We start from the raw sequence: 20,014 nt of genomic DNA, 5'->3' as shown, positions 1-20,014 counted from the left end.
TCCACCTCCCTGCCCTCTCTCTCCGCCCCGCTCCTCCAGGGGCTCCACCCAATCCGGCGACCCGCCCACCTGCTGTACAGCCCAAGGGCTGGAGCCGGGGCGGGACCCACGAGAGACGGTGTGCGTGCCCCGCAGATCACGTGACTTTCGGGGTGGGCCGGCCCTGCCCCCTCCGCGTAACGAGAAGCGCAGAGCCGCCGGCACAGTGCTCTGCGCAGGCGCAGACCGTGGTTCGCGGTGGGTGACGCAATCCTGCGCAGCCGGCCAGGCGTACGACGGCAGCGTGTGTCGGATCACGTAACTTCCCCGAATGGCCTCCGCAGTGGGACGTGCATGCGCAGGTCCTCCCCTACCCGCGAGGGACGGGGCCAGGCCCACCGCGGCCAATCGGCGTCGCCTTCGCCGGCGCCGCGCCCCGCCTCCCCATCCGTCGGGCAGGCTGTCCGTTCCGGGGCCTAGTCCTCGGAAGCTCGGCGGCGGCCGCGGCCGGGCGGTGTGTGCGCGGCCCGCGAGGAAGAGGGCGCTAGGCCTGGGTTCCGAGTCGGGCTCAGGGGCCACGCGCGGGCCGGGAGGCCGCCGGGGAGTCGGGGCTGGCCTAGCTGTCGGCGGGCGAGGGCAGAAGCAGCCACCTGCGGCCATTGCCCCGCCGACCGGCGGGCGCTGAGGAGCTGGACCGGGCAGGTGAGGCCGGCCTCAGGGACCCGGCCGAGCCTGGAGGCGGGCGGCAGATGCGGGAGCTAAAGGCGGGTGCGCCGGGGGGAGCGTCCGCGCCGGGTCCGGGAGGACGGATCCCCGGGCGGTCCGGGCTTGGCGGCGGGAAGGTGGTGCGCGGGGAGGCCCGAGTCCGGCCCGGCCGCCCTGTGACCTTGTCAGGGCCTCCCCCGTGACGCCTGCTCGAGGGTCGCCGGGACGGCCGGCGCGGCTGCAGCCCTCATGACGGCCTGTCAGCCTCCAGCACGGGAGCCACTGCGGCTCGGAGGTGTTGAGGGCCCTGCTCGGCGTAGCGCAGCTGTGCCCCCGGCGCAGTGCCCCGCATCGCTTCGCTGCAGTGACGGTGACTCCAGTAGGAGGGACTTAACGAGGTTGGAGAATGACTGTGAATTGTGGGCTACTTTCCATGAAATTTTCTTCATATAAAGTAGTTTAGTTGGTTGTTTTCAAAGGTAGACAAGGTTTGCTCTCATCCGTGGCCGCCATGTATTATATTTTGTTTTATTTGGTTTCCTGATCAAAGTAGTAGACGTTATTTATTGTTGCTATAAATTCTGTTAGTTTGGGGGTCTGGGTCTGTATGTAAATTACAAAATGACCTAGAGAAGCCAATTAACTGCTTTAATGTATTTCATTAGTCATCACTTTATCTTTAGGGCAGTCTTAGTCTGTTTTCATGCAAATATCTCATGAAGGTGCATCAGGGCTTCAGAAAAATGCTAAGAAGTGATGCGTGACTTGAATCTGTACATGAGAAAAGTTAGGTTTAGGTCGTTAATCAGCTTATATCCTCTAAAGAACTGATATAATCCTCATAATTTTTAATCCTTCTACTTCAGAGGTTGCTCATGCATGAATAATTCTTGGTTTGTTTTCAGAGCTGTTCCTGGGAAGAAGAAACATGGAGAGTGGTGCAGTTCTGCTGGAATCCAAGTCCTCCCCGCTTAACCTTCTGCATGAAATGCACCAGCTCCGGCTGCTGGGTCACCTGTGCGACGTGACTGTCAGCGTGGAGTACCAGGGCGTCCGGGAGGAATTCATGGCCCACAAGGCGGTGCTGGCAGCCACCAGCAAGTTTTTTAAGGAGGTGTTTCTTAACGAGAAGACTGCGGACGGCTCGAGGACTAACGTCTACTTAGACGAAGTGCAGGTGGCTGACTTCGCTTCTTTTCTTGAGTTTGTCTACACTGCAAAGGTCCAGGTGGAGGAAGATCGGGTGCAGCGAATGCTGGAAATGGCAGAAAAGCTGAAATGTTTGGACTTATCTGAAACTTGTTTCCAGTTGAAGAAACAGATGTTAGAGTCGGTACTTTTGGAGTTGCAGAATTTCTCGGAGTCTCAGGAGGCAGAAGGGAGCAGTGGCTCCCAGGTCTCTGCTGCTGTCTCCCCTGATGCTCGGGCAGGTGTGGCTGCGGACAGCCCTCTGGCCAACGGCGTCGCGGGTTCCTTGGATCCCCCAGCAGCAAGAATCGGCAACAGCCTGTTGCCAGATCTGCCCTCGAGAAAGTCCAGGGAGAAGCCAGACAAGAGAAAAGAGATCGCTAAGTCCCCCTACCCCAAGCTCAGAAGGGCTAGCGGGAGGCTGGCTGGGAGGAAGGTGTTCGTGGAAATCCCTAAAAAGAAGTACACTCGACGACTCCGAGAGCAGCAGAAGAGTGCCGAGCAGGACGCTGGGGACCGTGGGGGCCCCCGTGAGCCCAGCCCAGACGCCGGGGGAACGGTGAAGGAGCTGGTCACAGTCACGAAAGACGAGGAGGACGGCGGGGCTGGGGCCGAGGCGGAAGCAGTGCTGCCGAAGGCGGGGCAGGGGCAGGGGGAGGAGGACGAGGACGAGGATGAGGACGAGGAGGGGGAGGAGGGCGCGGGGAGGCGGAGGAGCAGCTTCCGGTGCACGCGCTGCGAGAAGGCCTTTCTGTACGAGAAGAGCTTCCTGAAGCACGTGCGGCACCACCACGGCGTGGCCACCGAGGTGGTCCACCGCTGCGACACCTGCGGCCAGACCTTTGCCAACCGCTGCAACCTGAAGGGCCACCAGCGCCACGTGCACAGCAGCGAGCGCCACTTCCCGTGCGAGTTGTGCGGCAAGAAGTTCAAGAGGAAGAAGGACGTGAAGCGGCACGTGGTGCAGGTGCACGAGGGCGGCGGCGAGCGGCACCAGTGCCAGCAGTGCGGCAAGGGCCTGAGCTCCAAAACGGCGCTGCGGCTGCACGAGCGCACGCACACGGGCCACAAGCCCTACGGCTGCACCGAGTGCCCGGCCACCTTCTCGCAGCCCTCGGCCCTCAAGACCCACCTGAGGTAGGCACGGGCCGCCTCGAACCCCAGAACGCACGTGGAGACGTGGGGGGCGTGCAGGAGGCAGCCGGTGGTGTGGCTGCCTCGCGGGATGGGTCACTTTTCAGTTTGCTCCCTCTCAAAGTCGGGGGCTGTGTTGAGCCTCTGGGTTCTCTCGAGGCAGAGATGCGGGCATGGCGCTCTCTGGGCGCGGGCCCGGCTGATGGGGACCCGCGCCTCCCGCTCAGGCGCGGGGGCCTCTCCCGCTCCTGGTGCTGAGGCCTCCTGCCACCCTTGCCAAGTGGGGCCAACGACCCCGTCCCCCTTCCTGACCCTTCATTTGGGACTCAGTCCTGTGACCGGCTGGGTGGCGAGTCCCACTGAAGACCTCAGCAGGGCGACACTTCTTTGGGCTTGGAGAGTGCCTGTCGCCAATCTAAGCTCCAGGATTAGGACGGACAGGGACTCCAGTTACTGATTTTTGAAGTGTAGGTGGGTGACATTCAGTTTTTAAATAAATTCCCTTGCAGTGCTCAGTACTTATGCTTGAAATCCAGACAGAGCAGTTTTCTACTCTCCCCTAGATCTGCCATCATCCTGGGCCAGTCCAGGGGTGGGAGCTGGGTGTTTCTTGTCCTTTTATTGTCATTTATAGCCCGGCTCAGGAAAGGCTCAGTAAACATGGTGACAGCCACTCCATCCTCGCCCTGAAGTGCAGTGCTTACGCATGCACCCCAGGGACCGGCTGGCTTCGTGTGTTGATAACAGTTCTTTCTAGACTGTTACGTCAAACTAGGAAAGGATGGTAAACATTTTGATCACGGGGTACTTTTGTCAGCCATGGTTCCTAAGGTGTCTGGGGGTGACTGTTCTCAATGAGGGAGCTTTATAAATACCACACGGTGCTGTTTGGTGTTGCAAACAGCCTGCAGAGGCACAGCCTGTGCCTGCACCTGGGGGCAGCACGCGGGGGGACTCGGCGTCTGGCGGGGATGTGGCGGTCTTGACTCGGGCAGAGACTGATTTGGGGGTGAGAGTCCTGGGCCTCGCCGCCTTTCAGTCCTTCGCATTCGGGCTCCTGGAGCAAAGCGTCTCCCCAGGTGAGGGAGGAGATGGTAATGCAGAGTGAGCTTTGACACATCCTGAGTTACCCTCTGAATGTTGTGCTTTCAGAATTCACACAGGGGAAAAACCTTTTGTCTGTGATGAATGTGGTGCAAGATTCACTCAGAACCACATGCTGATTTATCATAAAAGGTGTCACACAGGTAAATACTCCATCGTGATTGAATGTCCTTCCTGGCTGTAGGAGGAAAACTGCAGTCTTCTTCATTTAGAAGTTGGCATCTGCCAAGTGGTTTAGGTTAAAGCCCTGACACGCTCTTCCGTCTCGTGAGTGAGCATAAGTAAATGAGTAAAATCCGCCCGCTGCCTCCAGGGCTGTGTGCTTGTGGCCATGACCTGAAAGAAATTGCTCAGAGTATGGGAAAAGCTGTATGCTGTTATCCCGCTTCTTGCCATCTCTAGGAACAGAGCATTAGAAGAAACCTGACTGTCCAACCCCAGGGAAGTGGTTCAGTAAATGGGTAAATCCACCCTGTCCCGTCCCAGGCCTTTCTGACTAAGGTCTCTGAATATTACGAAAAACACCTGTGTTTGGCTGTTGACTTGACAAATGCACAACTGAGCATACAGTGAATCCCAGCTTTATTGAAAACCTGCAGAAATAAAAGTAGTTACGTGCTGTGTTAAGGTGGGGGAATCATGAGGTTTTCAGAACTTCTGTGGTACGATTTCATCAGGTGAGGGAGAACATTTAAGCTCTTTATTCTGATTTTGTGCAGTGCTCCTGGGGTTCAGAGCCCTGGGGCGTGTGGAGTCTAGCTGTCGGGTACTGGGCTTATCACGCTAACCCAGTTCTGCTCCCATTTAAAAATGTTTACTTCTTTGACTGTCCTATGAGCCTCAAGTTCAAATGGTGAGATAGATGAGCCACTTAATGACATGAATTAATAGACTAAAATGAGCAGAATTGGTGTCTGATGGAAGACTGGGGTCGGGGGAGGTCAGGCCACCCCGAAGGATTAAGTTAGAATCGGTCATTTGATGAACATGCTAACATATTTGGATTTTATTAAAGCCAGTAGTTTTGTTTTGATGTTTGAGAAATTGGGGCACGCCTGACAGAGAAGTCTGGTTTGTGGGCCCTCAGGGCCCCAACTGCACAGCGTGAAGGGTGGACGCCCTCCTTGCCCTGACCCCACCCCCGGCGGCTGGGAGCTGCTCCAGGACAGCCCCGTGTGTCCACCGCACACTCCTCTCCCTTCAAGAGGGGCTTCTGTTCTGATAGAGACCCACAGAAGCCCTGTGAAAAAGTCCAGCTGTTCCACCAGACCAGTTGGCGAACTGTTTTTCTTGTTTGGGATGACTGAATTTCCAAAACGTGAGCTGGCTGAATGCGCTCTTTAATTCTCATCTACTGGGATCTTTCCTGAGATTTCCAGGGACATTTTACACCAGCTTTCAGCAGGTAGCAAGCACTGGACACAAAGAGATATTTTATGACAGTTTTAACTAGAAAAGAACGCGCTGCCTGCCAGGGCACTTGGGAGGGTGGACCCCATACTCCGCGTGTTCTAGCGCCCGTGTCTCTTCTAACTTCGTGTCTCATGTCTTCATGTAGGTGAGAGGCCTTTCATGTGTGAAACGTGTGGCAAGAGTTTCGCTTCCAAGGAGTATTTAAAACATCACAACAGGATCCACACTGGGTCCAAACCCTTTAAATGTGAAGTTTGTTTCAGGACTTTTGCTCAGCGGAATTCGCTTTACCAGCATATCAAAGTCCACACAGGTATGGCTGGAATGTTGCCAGAGAAGGGAGGTCAGTGTGGCAAGAAAATATCCTGAAGGTTTTAGATTTTCTGGAAAATTATTTGGAATTTGGCTTTAAGTCGTGCGTCCTAATAGCATTTAAACATTTTTTGAGTGTCTAGTTTCTGGCTCTGACAAACTGGAAAGGTGTGAATGTGTGAACATGGATGTGGACGTGTGAACCCTTGAACACCTTGAGATTAGAATTAGGGGTGATGATCTGCACGTGCTGGTGAACACTCACACCCGCGCAGGGTCACTTACGACTGGAAAGCTGTGGGTGAGGCCACGGACCCCTGGGGCTCCTGCACGGTCGGCTGCTCGTGCCCGTGTCGCCCTCCCCATGGCAGCTCGGGATGCCGGGCGGCCCAGAGCAGCCGGTAGCTCTCGTGTCCTCCGTCCCTTCCCTCCCAGGGGAGCGGCCCTACTGTTGTGACCAGTGTGGCAAGCAGTTCACGCAGCTCAACGCGCTCCAGCGCCACCATCGGATCCACACGGGGGAGAAGCCATTCATGTGCAATGCGTGCGGGCGGACATTCACCGACAAGTCCACGCTCCGGCGGCACACCTCGGTGAGCGGCCAGGCTGGCCCCCACGGACAGCTGCCGGACAGCAGAGCCACCCGCCCCCCTTCCCTGAGGCCCTCAGTCTGTAAGGGGGTCCCAGGGGAAGGCGGGGCTCTCCCTCCCCTGCAGCGAGGGCGGCCAAGGCGGGGGTGAAGCAGGGCCCGGGGCATGCTGAGTTCTTTCTGGCAGGGACCACGGTGGCAGACACGTGTCTGACGGTTGGAGAAGGCTGTTGTACTTGGTAACGAGTGGCTGTGAATTGGGGGCTCTGCAGATCCTGGTTAGGGACACAGTGGGTGACCTTTCTGTTCTGCGTTTGGTCCGCAGATCCATGATAAGACAACTCCATGGAAGTCTTTCCTCGTCATCGTGGACAGCTCTCCCAAGGATGGCGATGGGCCCAAGACTGAGCAGCCCGATGAAGAGTACACGCCATCCAAACTCTCTGATAAATTGCTGTCTTTCGCAGAAAATGGCCATTTTCACAACCTGGCCACTGTGCAGGGCAGCATGCCTGCCGTGCACGATGACAGTCCTGCGGACCCGGCCTGTAAGTCGGACGGCCCTGTGGGGTCCCAGGACACGCTGCTGGCCACCACCATCAACGAGCTTAGCGAGCTGACGCCGCAAACGGACGCGGGCCCACACAGCTCCACTCTCTGACTCACACGGACTAGAGCACGGGGTCACCTGCCCCGCGGTCCCAGCCTTGCACCTGCACGCATAAGGGCTGGACGCGAGCGTTCGTCAGGGGTCAAGAAGAACTGTGGGCAAAGAAGTGGGCAAGGATGGCTTCCGCAGTTTCTTGAATTTCTGCTAACTTGCACGTCTCTATCAAACCATTTCTCATGCTTTCCCTTAGAAATCCTGATCTGCATGGTCTCAGCCACACTTCATCAGCAAACAAGGCAGTTAACATAACCTCACCTAATTCTGGTGGAATTATCCTAATGCTTGATGACCTTGACATTCCTGAGGCTGGGGTTACTGCTCAGCTTCTTCGTGGAAGTTTATTTCTGATACTTTAAAGCTATTTTTCTACCAACCTGAAGTAAAACTGGGACCATATATTTATTTTCAGCTGTTTCTTTCCTGTTGAAGCCAGTCAGGTGCTCTGGGACACTGGAATGGGGCTAAAGAGACAGATGACTGCACTTGTCCCCCTCTGCCCCCCTGTTTGTAGGCACTAAACTGAACACTTGTAAAGTAGCTGCTCACGGCACACATGCAACTAGGAAGTCTGTCATAAAATGACCTGAGATGTGGCTACAGGTTTCATTTCTAAAAATCCAATTTTAAAAAGCTGTCCTACCAAAGACTAGCAGAAAACAGCATAGTAGTTTTTGCAAAGAGGTGTGAAAAATTAAGCCAGGGGCTTGAGAACACTTGAAACATAGTGTAGTTATTTTATCCACGAGTAGCACTGAGGTGGTGGTAGCCAATCTAAGAACACAGAATACTAGTAGTTTTGCTAGGTTCTTTTGACAATTTCTGTGATTTTCAGAAACCCAGCATTTCTCATTAACATGTCAAGACGCTGACACAGGCAAGTCACTGGCGCACACGTTCCCCCGGGAGCATGAGTGAATTTAGCAAAAGGGACCAAAAGCCTCCGTACACTCCTCTTTGATTAGCCTTAAGAGTGGACCATGGAACCGCCAACCTTGTTTTAAATGCACCTCTGTCTCATGCTGGCCTTTGGTAATTCCGCTGGCCTTAACCCAGCCTGGTTCTTGATCCAGTGGTGAGGGCGGGTCGCCGTGCGCACAGTGCTTTGACTCACACGTGACCCAGGTAAAAAGAGAAGGGGAATTGTCACTAGTTGCTCTTTTTCTTACATTTAATTTATTACACTTGCTGTTTCCTCGTTTTCTAAGAGGAAGGGTACTTTATGCAAGTCCGGGAAGAAGACACAGCTGCACGAAATGCCAGAAAAAGACCGAGGACACTTTCTTCCCCATGAGACGGTGACGTCAACACCGAAGGTGCCGAAGGTGTCGAAGGCGTCCCAGGTGCTGACACGGGCTGCAGGTGGCAGTACTGATTCCACCTCCAGCTGTGACAGCGTGACCCACTTGTGTTCACAGAACAAAACAGTGACTCTCACACACAATTTACTCTCGAAAGGAGAATGAACCTGCCCGGCTAAGGAACTGTTTCTTGGGGTAAAGTCATCTTAATGAGAAGAAATTTAAATAATAGATTATTTTGTTACCTATCGGAATAATTTTTGTCTTGAATTTGTTTCTTTAGAAATTCGACAGAAAACTTTAATGTGTTAATAAACGTTTTGTAAAAATAGTTTCGCAAGTCTAAGTTTATTTCCATTATTAGAATTTAGGTTCTACAGAAATAAGATACCTGATTCATACAGGTAGCTTAATTCCCTGGTTCTTGGAGTCTCTCCACCTCCGTGCACTGCACGTGTGTTCCTGACACAGGACAGGCCTGGCCCCGCATGCGCTCGGCCTCGGTAGCTGGTGCCAGGCGGCGGGGAGGGGCCCAGCCTCATTGCAGCCACGGTGACTCTGTGCCTCAGAGGCTCCTCCATCTACGGTCACTTCTCTGCTTCCCGGGAGGGGACAAGAGGGCTGCCGCCCCAAACCCTGCCGAAGATGCATCTCACCTCGGGGATTTGTGGGGTGTCTTCGTTTCTCCCCATCCAGGTGCTCTGTTGCCACGTGACTGTCAGCCCCAGACGATTAGGTCAGGCCACACCAAGGCGGCGATTTCACGCCTTCCAACCATCGTGTGGGAGACGCTCTCAGCCCAGACTCCAAAGCTCCCCTGCCTCTGCTTTTAACCAAAATTTGTTGTACAGTTTGAAAACAAAATTGGCCAAGTGGTGGGGGTAAAACCTTTATTAAAGGTGATCTTCACAGAAATGTGGTTTTGCCAAAGGTGATCATCTAAACTGACCAATTTGAGTGCAAGTTATCATTTAATTCTTACCTGTTGTGTATCTTGCCAGAGCAGGGACATTTTTTGAGACCAAGCAAGTGCCTGTCCCCTTAACTGAACTTGATGGTGTTCCTGTCACTCTAAGTAACATTGTTTCAGGCGAAAGTCCATTTGTCCACAGGCACCAAGACGGGCAGATGGATGCGGGCACAGGGCCGCCTGGCACATCCGTCACCCCCCAGCTGAGCCCCGGGAACTGCCCACTTCCCTCCACCAGTTTGCACGGGCCTCTGGGACCCTCACCGAGGCTGGCAAAACCCACCACGGGAGCTTCTGTTAGGAAACAGAAGAGACATTTGAATGAGAAAGTAACCCTGAATATCAACAACCTGGCAGAATTCCTAGATGGGACGGCCTGTTCGACCATTCATTTTGAATTTGCCTCAAATGATCTTTGAGGGACCTGAACAAGGCCCGCTGACAGCACCAAGTCAACGTAGCTCCACCAAGGGAGATGGGGCTTCGGGCCCCCGGCCTCCCGCTCTGAGGTCTCCTAGGGGCCACTCCTCCTTCAAGCCTGCCAGTGAGATCCCTGACCAGGCAGCAGGAGGGATGGGAACGGGGAGCCTGCAGAGCCCGGACGGCTGCTGCCCACTGCCCTGAACCCCGGGGGACACCTTCCAGGACAGGAAGCCACTCCCGACCTGTGCAAACCAACCAGGAAACTCACCATACCGTTCACAACTTCGACTTTATTTACTGTACAGGTTCACATGAAACACACAGGCTCTTTGCGAAGGTGGATTTATCATCACAGGATGAGTTCTCATAATACAACCTCCCCGAAAGCGCGGGGGAGGAGAGGCCGCGCCAGGCTGGGGCCCCGGGAGGCAGGCTGCGTGCCACAGGCCCTGAGAAAGCCACGGGGGTTGCCTCTGGGCATCTTAAATGCACAGTATCAGAGGAAACAATAAAGGTTTACAGGGACATCATCACACACGGTCACTACTGCAAGAATACTGTTTTCAAATCATTAAATAAAAAAGGAATTCACATAAGCTATAAAAACGTTGCCACAAAAAGCAAAGCTTTCCTGTAAGAAATTTTAACTCATTCTGACAATGAACTAAACACGATCTGCTAAAACACAAGGACTGTAACATAAATAGTCATTATACTTTGTTCATAAATAACGATCTGTAAGTCCTGGAAACCTGACCCGGGCTCTGAGTCACAGCACTGCCCACTTTGACGGAACACTTCAAGGGAGAAAGTCTGGATACTGTTAATGGGACTTTTTTCTGCTCATTTTCCTGTTACGTGCTGGCAGGTCTGCTCTAGCCATTACAATTATATTTTACTCTTTTTCACGTGAAATATTAAAAACAAAAACATCTTAACCCAGGCACTGATCCCAGTGTTCATTTCAACACAAGCAACTCTAACTGATGTGACAAAACGCTGCCAATACTATTTCTCAAAACCACAGGTCTTCTGTCAGGGGTGCAGGATGAAAAGCTAATAAATTGCCTTAAAAGACATCATTTGCTTTTTACTTTACATGGTCAGACCAGGTTCCTTTAACAAGTGGGAACAAAGCTTCCAGACTAACGACAGAGCGCACACGCTGGCGGCGAGGGTTACAGCCCCTCAGGTGGGACAGATCTGCAGCCGGAGGACACAGGCCCCACACTCTTCTCACCCAAGTGCTTCTGGCCGGTTGGCACTGGATTAGGTAGAGCAACAAAACCCTGCTTTTCTCTCCAAGCGTTTTTCCATAGTTCCAACAGGAAGTGGAGAAGTACCAAGCGGCTCCATCCCAAATGTACCGTAGCTGACAGCCAGCTTTCTTTTAAGAGTCCCAGACCTCTGAAGGAAGGAAGGAATCCTCATCGGATGCCAGGGCCCAAGGTCAGAGCGCCTGCGTCTCCTGGTCTGTTCCTGCTGCCCTCAGCCAACACTGTGACATCACTGCCCTGCCTCTCCACCAGCCCAGCCTGCACAAGTGACCCCGCAACTACGGCCACCAAATCCTCACAGCTGCCCACAGGGCTTGCTCCATGACCGGGTCCCAGCTGGCCCTTCTTAGCCTCCTTTCCTGCCACTTTCTGCTTCATCCCAGATGGACCTGTTCCCCATCCCCAAGCCTTCCTCCCCGCTCAGCCCTCAGCCTGGGCACACCCTCTATTTCTGCCCAACAGCAGCTACCAATCCCAGTCGAGGACCGTCCAAAAATGCAAACACCATTCAAATACCAGCTAACGTTGACAGGGCACATGAAATTCCACTTATCTGTCAACACTGTCATTACCTGGCAATTAACACACATCAAACAAATCATTTATGCCTAAAAATATGGACACAGGAGACTCAGGAAACAAGACCATGTCTAAAGTACGATGTCAGCACATAACAATGTGCAGGGATCAAGTTCACAGGTCAACAGAGCACATATATAAGCCAAAATAATAGGACAGAATTCAAACACACAAGCTAGAACAACTCCATCAGCTAAGCGCAGGTCCCCTCAGAAGCTAGTTGGGGATCTTTTCCTGACTCAGCACAGCAAACCTCTGTACCGTACTCAGGCTACCAAGCCCATCACATCCAATTAATGGATAAAATGAACATGACACACAATTAAAAATTAAAATTAATGACACACAAGCTCCGACTGAGGTAACCTCCCAGCCCTGGTGAGCACGTATGTGAGGGGGTACACGAGGCACCCTCTCAGCGTGGAGAAGTGTGTGAACACAGAAGTAAAGGGATGTGCCCGTTCAAACACCTTCCTATGAAGATGAAGCAAGGGTCCCGCCCCAACTAAAAGTGGACGCCATCTGCAGGAAAGGAAAACGCCCAAGTCTTCTAGATCTTATGTGTGTGTGCACTTGTATGTAAGATCAGGCCCACCTCCACAGGCGTCCACACACATAACCAGGCAGTGCCAGGAAGCTCCCTCTTCTCCCACTGTAAGCGGCTGGCAGGCCCGGCTGATCTGAATTCTCACACGCACATTACCTACGGAACGATATAGAAAGCAAAGAAACGGGTCACTAGCACCATCAAAAGAATCACAAGACAACAAAAAGGATAAATAGTTTCTCACGAGGAAAGTCATAAACGCGCTCCTAACAACGATCCTACACTAAACACACGTTTAGAGAATCCATCCAGGTGCAAGTTCATGGAGAACATGCAAAGCATCTATTAGAACTGGGCTGGGTACTCAAGTCCAGGAAAAAGGACATAAAAATTGTGGCAAAATTAAACAGGAGCTCTGCATGTATCAAAATAACAGGAGTAAGATTCGGAAGCAGTTCTCGGAAAACTCTGGGGACTGACAAGCGGGGAACAGCCTGTCACACTCGCAATACACACAGGAGCCGCCCACCCATCCACTGCACGGTGACACACATGGCGGCTTAAACACACACACATCATCAGGCTCATGTGCAACAAAATGAAGCCATTGAATGGGCATCCCGTAAGGATCACTGGCCCTAACACGAAACTACAGAGGACTCAGCGGCATGCCACAGAGACACAGCGCTTCACTTGAGGTCTCCATCTCCTTCCCCGTCCCCCTGGATGGACTTCTTGATGCGCAGCAGCATGGTGGTGAGCCACTGGTCCAGGCGGGATATCGAGTCAAATTCCTTCACCTGGTTTAAGGGAAGAGGAACAGGAATCATTCCATGGAAACACAATCAAACACAGAACTACACTGCCCCACACTGCTTAAACATTAACTTTCTTCATTTAAAATCATTCATTCAAGCAACTTTCTTCATTAAAAACTTTTTTTCTATTGCTCTTATGCTAACATGCAATGGCAAAGCTCCATAACAGCCTACTGGACGAAGAGCACATTTAGCGTGACAAAGGACATGAGACCCTGCATAAGAACAAGGGGACATGGAAAAGCAATGTGGCTGCAGTATCCACTCAACACAAACAAACGCATCTGCAGCAAGGGGACATGTGGAAGCAGAATTCCTTTAACTCATTTCCACGAGTTATCGAAGAACGGACTTGCATAGGATGAAGAGGGTTTGGCAGCAACAGTTAAAGGGGAAACCTCGCCTTCCCACTATTGCTTCAAAGCCAGGATGAATGACTGAATGAAGGACACTAAGAAATTCACTTGATTATGAACGTAAGATGGAAAAAGATGGGAAAACAGGAGATTGATGAATGTAAAAATAATTTTCCCATTTACTTTAGACCAAGAATATAACAAACTCTCATTGCTTTGTTTTTGTTTTAAATTTAAGTGATTAGATTTCACTGATTTTACTTGACACTTATTTATGGAGCAGATTATTTTCCCTAGAAAACATCCAAACAAGTCATAACATTATGTGATATATTTGCCTCACAGCTAAATTCAGCACAGCTCATAGAACTGTCTGATTGTGAAGCCTGGTGGGATCTAAAAACATGCCTTTTGGAAAACACAACGTAGGTATAGTGCAATAATGTCCAAATAAATGTTCAGCATTTACACGATGAAAAGGAGTTGTTTCTGTAACGTAAACTTTCAGAGAACATGCTAAATCCCAAAAGTGAACGTACTGCTTCCGTGTAAGCTTCACTGTTCTGCTCTTCATGAGCTTCTAGAAGTTTCTGGGAACATAAATATAGAAAAATTAGTTTGGTAGGCTAAAAAGTTCCATCTATGAATGGATACTTTAAATACAAAATAGCCTTCATATCACACTAACTGATGTTGCCAAATGACTTACAAAACTGGGGAAAATTCCAAATACAAGTCAAGAGTTACCCCGAGTCAGGGATCCAGCCTTGTGCTAACGTGCCTGACCCGCCAGGTTAAGAGCAGTGCGCGCCTGGCCCTAATGGCACCTGAGGCCTAGTGTGCAAGAGCAGGAAGGCACGGGGCTGCTCAGTGAGCGGATTCACAGGAGGAAAACGTCACTGTATCCCAGCCCCACCTACTTACTTTCAATAACTTGCATTCTCTCGAATCAGTGAACGCCGGAAACATTTCCTCGTATTTCTCCAGAGCAAGCTGGGAAAGAAAACCACTCGTTAACATCTGAGTCACTGAACCAGGAAACGAAGCTTTGACATTCTACTAACTTCAGTACGATTTATTTACATCCTACTCAATTATCAGACTCAACATCAAAATCAACCTGTGTTGATCAAACCTGCTGATTGTGAATTTCAATTTCAGTTAAGAATAAACTTCTAAACCAGTTTTTCCGAATGAGGTTGCTGTGGGGAAAACCACGTGAGTCAGATCCAATGTTCGGACCTCCCAGAGCAGGCGTCTATTTTCACGCGCTGGAGGAGGCTCTGCCCGGAGCCCGGGGCCCTAACCCCGACCCCGAGGACACCAAGGCTGCCCTGTCCCTGCCTCCACCTCCAGCTCTCTCTTTGCTTTTCTCCCAACCCTCACCCCAACTCCATTTCTGAGTTTAAAAAAAAGACACGACTCTGCTTTTACTGTCTCCCCTCAGCCCCTAATTTCTTTAAACCAAAACTACTGAAGGAAGTGTGGCCCCCAGGGGGTGTTCACTTAAGAGAAGAGCCTCAGCAGCTGTCACTCCAGCTGCGGTAGTACAGCCAGGACAGGGTCAGAGTATCACCCTCCATGTTGCTTTTCATGTACGTAGCAGTCTTCCTCCGAGCTGGTACCACGGACAACGGCTGAGCACCTGTGCTTAGGGGTGAAGCGCATCAGAACCCACACCGCAGGGCCCCTCACCTTGGCATTCAGCTCATCCACTATGAAGTGACAGAGGGCAGCTTTAAAGAAGTAATCCTTTGCACTGTACTTCAACAAAGGGTTATCCATGGTGTTGGCCCCAATCTAGGCAGAGAAAGTGGGGTCAGAGTGAAAAGGTTTGCCCTCCTACACTAGGCATGCTGACCCTCATCTACTCTTTAGCAAGTACTCTGCATCTTACGTTAGTTAAGCTATGAAATCCATTCTTTTAACCCAAAGCCATGTACCAGAAATGTTACTAGATAAAAAAACAATATTTAAGACATAAAGTGCTGACCTGTTAAAAACGACTCAGCAGAATTCCACATCCAGGAGGATGGAACAGACATGCTGTCCTCTGTCCCTCCTGCTAAGTACAACTAAAAGCCCTGGATCTTTTATATGAAACTAACATAGGGAGACTGAAAGGTGGAGAGAAGAGCAGACAAGCCAGGGACACAGGGCAAACATGGCAGGGAGTTCCCTGGTTTTTCTTTTTCTTGCATAAATCCCTGACTTGGAACAGAAAAAGCCAGCAACCCATAAATGCCGGTGGGTGCAGCGAAAGAAAGAGAGAGAATAGATGAAAGCCTGCTTTCTCCAGCCAGAGGACCAGGAGAGGGGCAGCTAGCAAGACAGAAAATGTTTAGATGACACCTGCTTTGATCCACGCCACTCACAGCAGCAAAAGCCAAAGAGGAAGACAAGACGCCCATCCTCCTGGGAGAGCCCCACTCTCCTGCCAAGGAGGCCAGAGCAGGAGCCAGCCTGCGCCCCCATCACAGAGGCACTGGAGACCACGTGGGGACTGCGTCACCTCCTCCCAGTGAGAAAGAGGCCCCGTCATCTCCCAGCGGGCATGGATTCACCTTTACCTGATGGTAACCAGGCGGTCAGGTGGGGAGCTTGAACCCTACCTCCACCTGGCAGGAGCGAGGCCACACCCCTTCAGTGCCAAAGAAAACCAGCTGAGAGTGGAGTTAAAACAAGACCCTGTCTTGTAACTCAATGTACGAAAATCCAGTTTTTAATTAAAACTCACTTGCAATACCAAGAAAAGGGAACATCTCAAGTTGAATGAAAAAAAGACAACTAATCAGAGTGAAGTAAGTTAGAAAAACAAATATCGTATATTAACGCATATATGTGGAACCTAGAAAAATGGTACAGATGAACCAGTTTTCAGGGCAGAAATTGAGACACGGATGTAGAGAAAAAAATGTATGGACACCAAGGGGGGAATGCGGCGGGGTGGTGGTGGTGGTGTGATGAATTGGGAGATTGGGATTGACATGTATACACTGACGTGGATAAAATGGATGACTAATAAGAACCTGCTGTATAAAAAAATAAATAAAATAAAATTAAAAAAAAGACAACTAATAAACAACAGCTCTCACATAGCAGAGATGTGAGACTTATCTAACAGATTTTAAAGGGGCCTTTCTAAAATGCTTCCACAAGCCATTAGAAAATTGCTTGAGACCAGAGGAAAACCAAAACATCAATGAAGAAAAATTCTCAGTAAGAAACCCCAGAAGATACAAAGAAGAAATGAGTGGAAACTTCAGAACTGAAATACACAATAACTGACATAAAAAGTGGATGGGTTCAACAGCAGATCCCATGGAACACAGGAAGGACTCAGTGAACTGATGGTAGAACATTAGAAATTACTCAGTCTGAACAACAGAGAGCAGACAGACCCAGAAAAGAGGAGCAGAGCATCGGGACAAATAGGATGATAAAACAAGGCATAACATCTGGGCTGTCTGAGCCACAGAAGGGGAGAAAAAAGAGGGAGTGGCTAAAAAAGCACTTGAAGAAATAACGGCTGAAAACTTCCTAAATTTGGCAAGAAACAAACATAAACCTACAGATTCCAGAAGTTTACTGAAATCCAAACAGCATAAAAGCAAAGATACCCATGCTAAGCCACATAAACTTCTGAAAACTGAAGACAAAGGAAAAACTTTTTGAAAGTAGCAGAAAGAAACACCACCTCACCTACAGGGAAAACAGCTTGAATGAGAGCAAACTTCTCATTAGAAACCACGCTGGTTGTAAGGGCACATTTTTCAAGCACTGAAAAGAAAAGAGCTGTCAACCCAGAATTGTACACCCAGGGAAGATATGCTTTAGGAATGAAGGGGAAATCAAAACATTCCCAGATGAAGGAACACCAAGAGAATGTTTAGCCAGCAGACCTACCCTAAAAGAATAGCAAAAGGTTGTTCTCTAAGTAGAACAAAATACAGGAAGGAATCCTGGAACATCAGGAAGAAAGAACACATTAAGCAAAATATGGGAAAATACAATGGGCTTTTCTCCTCCTCCTGAGTTTTCTAAATTAAGTTGGATGATTGAAGTAAAAATTGTAACAGTGACTGATGTGTTTCTAAAAGTGTGTAGAGGAAATATTAAAGACAGTTATATATTGAATGGGGGAGGATAAAGGAACAGAAAGTAAGGTAAGATTTCTGTATTTCACTGGAACTGAAAAAATGATGACATCATTAGCCTGTGATACTTTATGTAAATATAATACCTATAGCAATCACTACAAAAGCTATTTAAAGAGATACACCCAAAAACACTATAGGTAATCAAAAACCCCCTGGAAGGTAGGAAAAAGGAAACAGAAAACAGAGGATAAACAGAAAACAAAAAAATAAAATGGGAGACTTCAGTTCTAATACGTCAATAATTACATTAAATGTGAATGGTCTAAACATACCAATTAAAAGACAGAAACTGGCAGAGTAGATTAAAAATATGACCTAACTCTGTGCTGTTTACAACAAACACACTTCAATTATAACAATATAGGCAGGCTGAAAGAAAAAGGATGCATAAAGATATATCATGTAAACATTAGTCAAAAGAAAGCAGGAGAGGCTATATTAGTATCAGATAGACTTCAGAGCAAAGAAAATTACCAGAGACAGAGGGGGACACTATATAATGATAAAAGGGTCAGCCCAACAAGAAGACACAGCAATCCTAAATATGTATGCACCAAACAGAGCTGCAAAATATTGTGAAGCAAAGACTGACAGAAATGAGAGATAATCAAATCCACAGTGATAGTTAGAGACTGTAACACTCCACTCTCAACAACAGAAGTAGACAGAAAATCAGCAAGTATACAGAAGAACTCAACAACGCCATTAACCAAGAGGAGCTAATCAACATTTATAGAACATACCACCCAGCAACAGCAGAACCACAGAATATATGCCAAGACCATATTCTGGGCCATAAAACAAACTTCTAAGTATTGAAAGCACACAAGTGTATTTCCCAGCCACAACAGAATCAAACTAGAAATCAACAACAGAAATATAACAGGAACACCTCCAAACACTTGGGAATTAAACAAAACACTGATAAATAATCCATGAAAATCAATAAATAAAATAAATAAAACAATGTGACAGAACTGTGAGACACAGTCAAAGCAGCACTTAGAGGGAAATTGAGAGCACTAAAAATGCCCACACAACAAAGAGGAAAGTCAATTAGCTAAGCTTCTACCCTCAGTACCCTAAAAAAGAAGAGCAAAATAAATCTGAAGAAAATAGGATAGAAATCAGGATAACAATAGGAATCAATGAAACTGAAAACAGAACGACAGAGCAAAATCACTGAATTCTACCAAATGTCTAAAGAATGAACACCAATCCTTTACAAACTCTTCCAGAAAAGGAAGAGGAGAGAACACTTTCTAACTCATTCTGAGGCCAGTATTACCTGGCTACCAAACAGACAGACAGAGACATTACAAGAGAAAATTAAAGGTCAATATCCCTTACGAATACAGATGCAAAATCCTGAACAAAACACTAGCAAACTAATTCTAGCAACTTACAAAAAGGATTACACACCATAACTATGTAGTAAAGGATTAATTTTGTCCAAAGTGTCTTTGCCCATGATTCCTGGTAGATAATCTCTAAGCCCCTGGAATGTCCTGCCTGAAAGAGTGTTTTTGTTTACCCAGGGGTCTTAGACCATGTAGTTTAGCTCAACCTATGGAGGGACTGCAGAATAAGGCCTACCATGTTCAGGTGAGTTTCTTCCCCGGTGGCAATACCCTACACATGCTTTCACACATCACTGCTGGGAGAAGTCAGTGCTGTCTGCACAGTTCCACAGTTCCACAGTCCCAGTCTGGGCAGGACAACAGGAAGCTCACACTCGGGGCTCTCCTGACCTCCTCTCTGTGCCTCTTCCTTTGGCTGATGTGGGTCAGCATCCTTCTGCTATAATAAACCATAACTGTGATATAGCAGCTTTCATTGAGTTTCGTGAGTCCTTCCAGAGAATTATCAAACCTGAAGGTGCTCTGGGAGACCCTGAAACTTTTCAACAACCAAGCAGGTTCTATCCCAAGGATGGAAGGTTGGGCCAACAGATAAAAATCAACCAATGAAAGACACCATGTTAACAGAACAAAGGACAAAAACCACATGATCATCTCAAAAGATGCAGAAAAAGCACCTGACAAAAACAAATACGCTTTGATGATAAAAACAACAAACTGGGAGGAGAAGGGAACTTCCTCAAACTGATAAAAGGCATCTGCAAAAACCCACAGCTGACATACACTCAATGGTGGAAGACTGAATGTGTTCCTTCTAAGACAGAAACAAAACAAGGATGTCTGCTCTTACTACTTCTACTGATCATCGTTCTGGAGGATCAAGCCAGAGCAAATGACAGGAAAATGAAGTAAAAGGCACACAGATCAGAGAAATAGAACTATCGCTACTTGCAGAGGACATGATTTTGTATAAAGAAAATCTTAAGGAATCCATAAAAACTCATTAGAGCTAGTAAACAAGTTCAGCAAAGTTGCAGTATATAAAATTAGCAATTAAAATCAGAAAAGAAAATTGAGAAAACAATTTCATTTACATAGCATCAAAAAGAATAAAATACTTAGAGTACATTT

At 49.0% G+C, this 20,014-nt stretch overlaps 2 protein-coding genes across 5 annotated transcripts in view; one reads left to right on the top strand and one right to left on the bottom strand.

Annotated features, from left to right (window-relative positions):
* Positions 1 to 423: 423 nt before the first annotated feature.
* GZF1 (GDNF inducible zinc finger protein 1) lies at positions 424 to 8,723 on the top strand. Of its 2 annotated transcripts, none has more exons than XM_060123807.1 (6): positions 424 to 681; positions 1,590 to 3,009; positions 4,159 to 4,253; positions 5,669 to 5,836; positions 6,271 to 6,428; positions 6,750 to 8,723. In XM_060123807.1, the coding sequence occupies exons 2-6, from the start codon at positions 1,613 to 1,615 to the stop codon at positions 7,083 to 7,085; spliced, it is 2,154 nt and encodes a 717-aa protein (XP_059979790.1). In that variant the 5' UTR covers positions 424 to 681; positions 1,590 to 1,612; the 3' UTR covers positions 7,086 to 8,723. The 2 variants fall into 2 exon arrangements, with proteins under 2 accessions (XP_059979790.1, XP_059979791.1); XM_060123808.1 differs by having other exon boundaries at positions 424 to 1,082.
* A 1,332-nt stretch (positions 8,724 to 10,055) lies between these two features.
* NAPB (NSF attachment protein beta) overlaps positions 10,056 to 20,014 on the bottom strand; it is a 40,113-nt gene continuing 30,154 nt past the window's right edge. For all 3 annotated transcript variants that reach the window (XM_060123790.1, XM_060123788.1, XM_060123789.1), the window contains 4 exons: positions 15,058 to 15,162; positions 14,287 to 14,355; positions 13,902 to 13,952; positions 10,056 to 12,988 (listed from right to left, as the gene is read on the bottom strand). In XM_060123790.1, coding sequence (XP_059979773.1) covers positions 12,878 to 12,988; positions 13,902 to 13,952; positions 14,287 to 14,355; positions 15,058 to 15,162 — 336 coding nt within the window. In that variant the 3' untranslated portion in view covers positions 10,056 to 12,877. The remainder of the gene's footprint in view (positions 12,989 to 13,901; positions 13,953 to 14,286; positions 14,356 to 15,057; positions 15,163 to 20,014) is intronic.

This window comes from Lagenorhynchus albirostris, chromosome 15 (genome assembly GCF_949774975.1).
Source record: "Lagenorhynchus albirostris chromosome 15, mLagAlb1.1, whole genome shotgun sequence".
Lineage (NCBI taxonomy): Eukaryota > Metazoa > Chordata > Mammalia > Artiodactyla > Delphinidae > Lagenorhynchus > Lagenorhynchus albirostris.
This window is presented reverse-complemented; position numbering and strand designations above follow the sequence as displayed.

What these genes read in the sequence shown, in the direction of transcription:
- GZF1 (XM_060123807.1), top strand. Translation starts at nt 1,613, where the DNA reads ATGGAGAGTGGTGCAGTTCTGCTGGAATCCAAGTCCTCCCCGCTTAAC. An exon ending in GCCCTCAAGACCCACCTGAG is followed by an intron (nt 3,010 to 4,158) that starts GTAGGCACGGGC and finishes TTGTGCTTTCAG; the next exon opens with AATTCACACAGGGGAAAAAC. An exon ending in CGCTCCGGCGGCACACCTCG is followed by an intron (nt 6,429 to 6,749) that starts GTGAGCGGCCAG and finishes TTTGGTCCGCAG; the next exon opens with ATCCATGATAAGACAACTCC.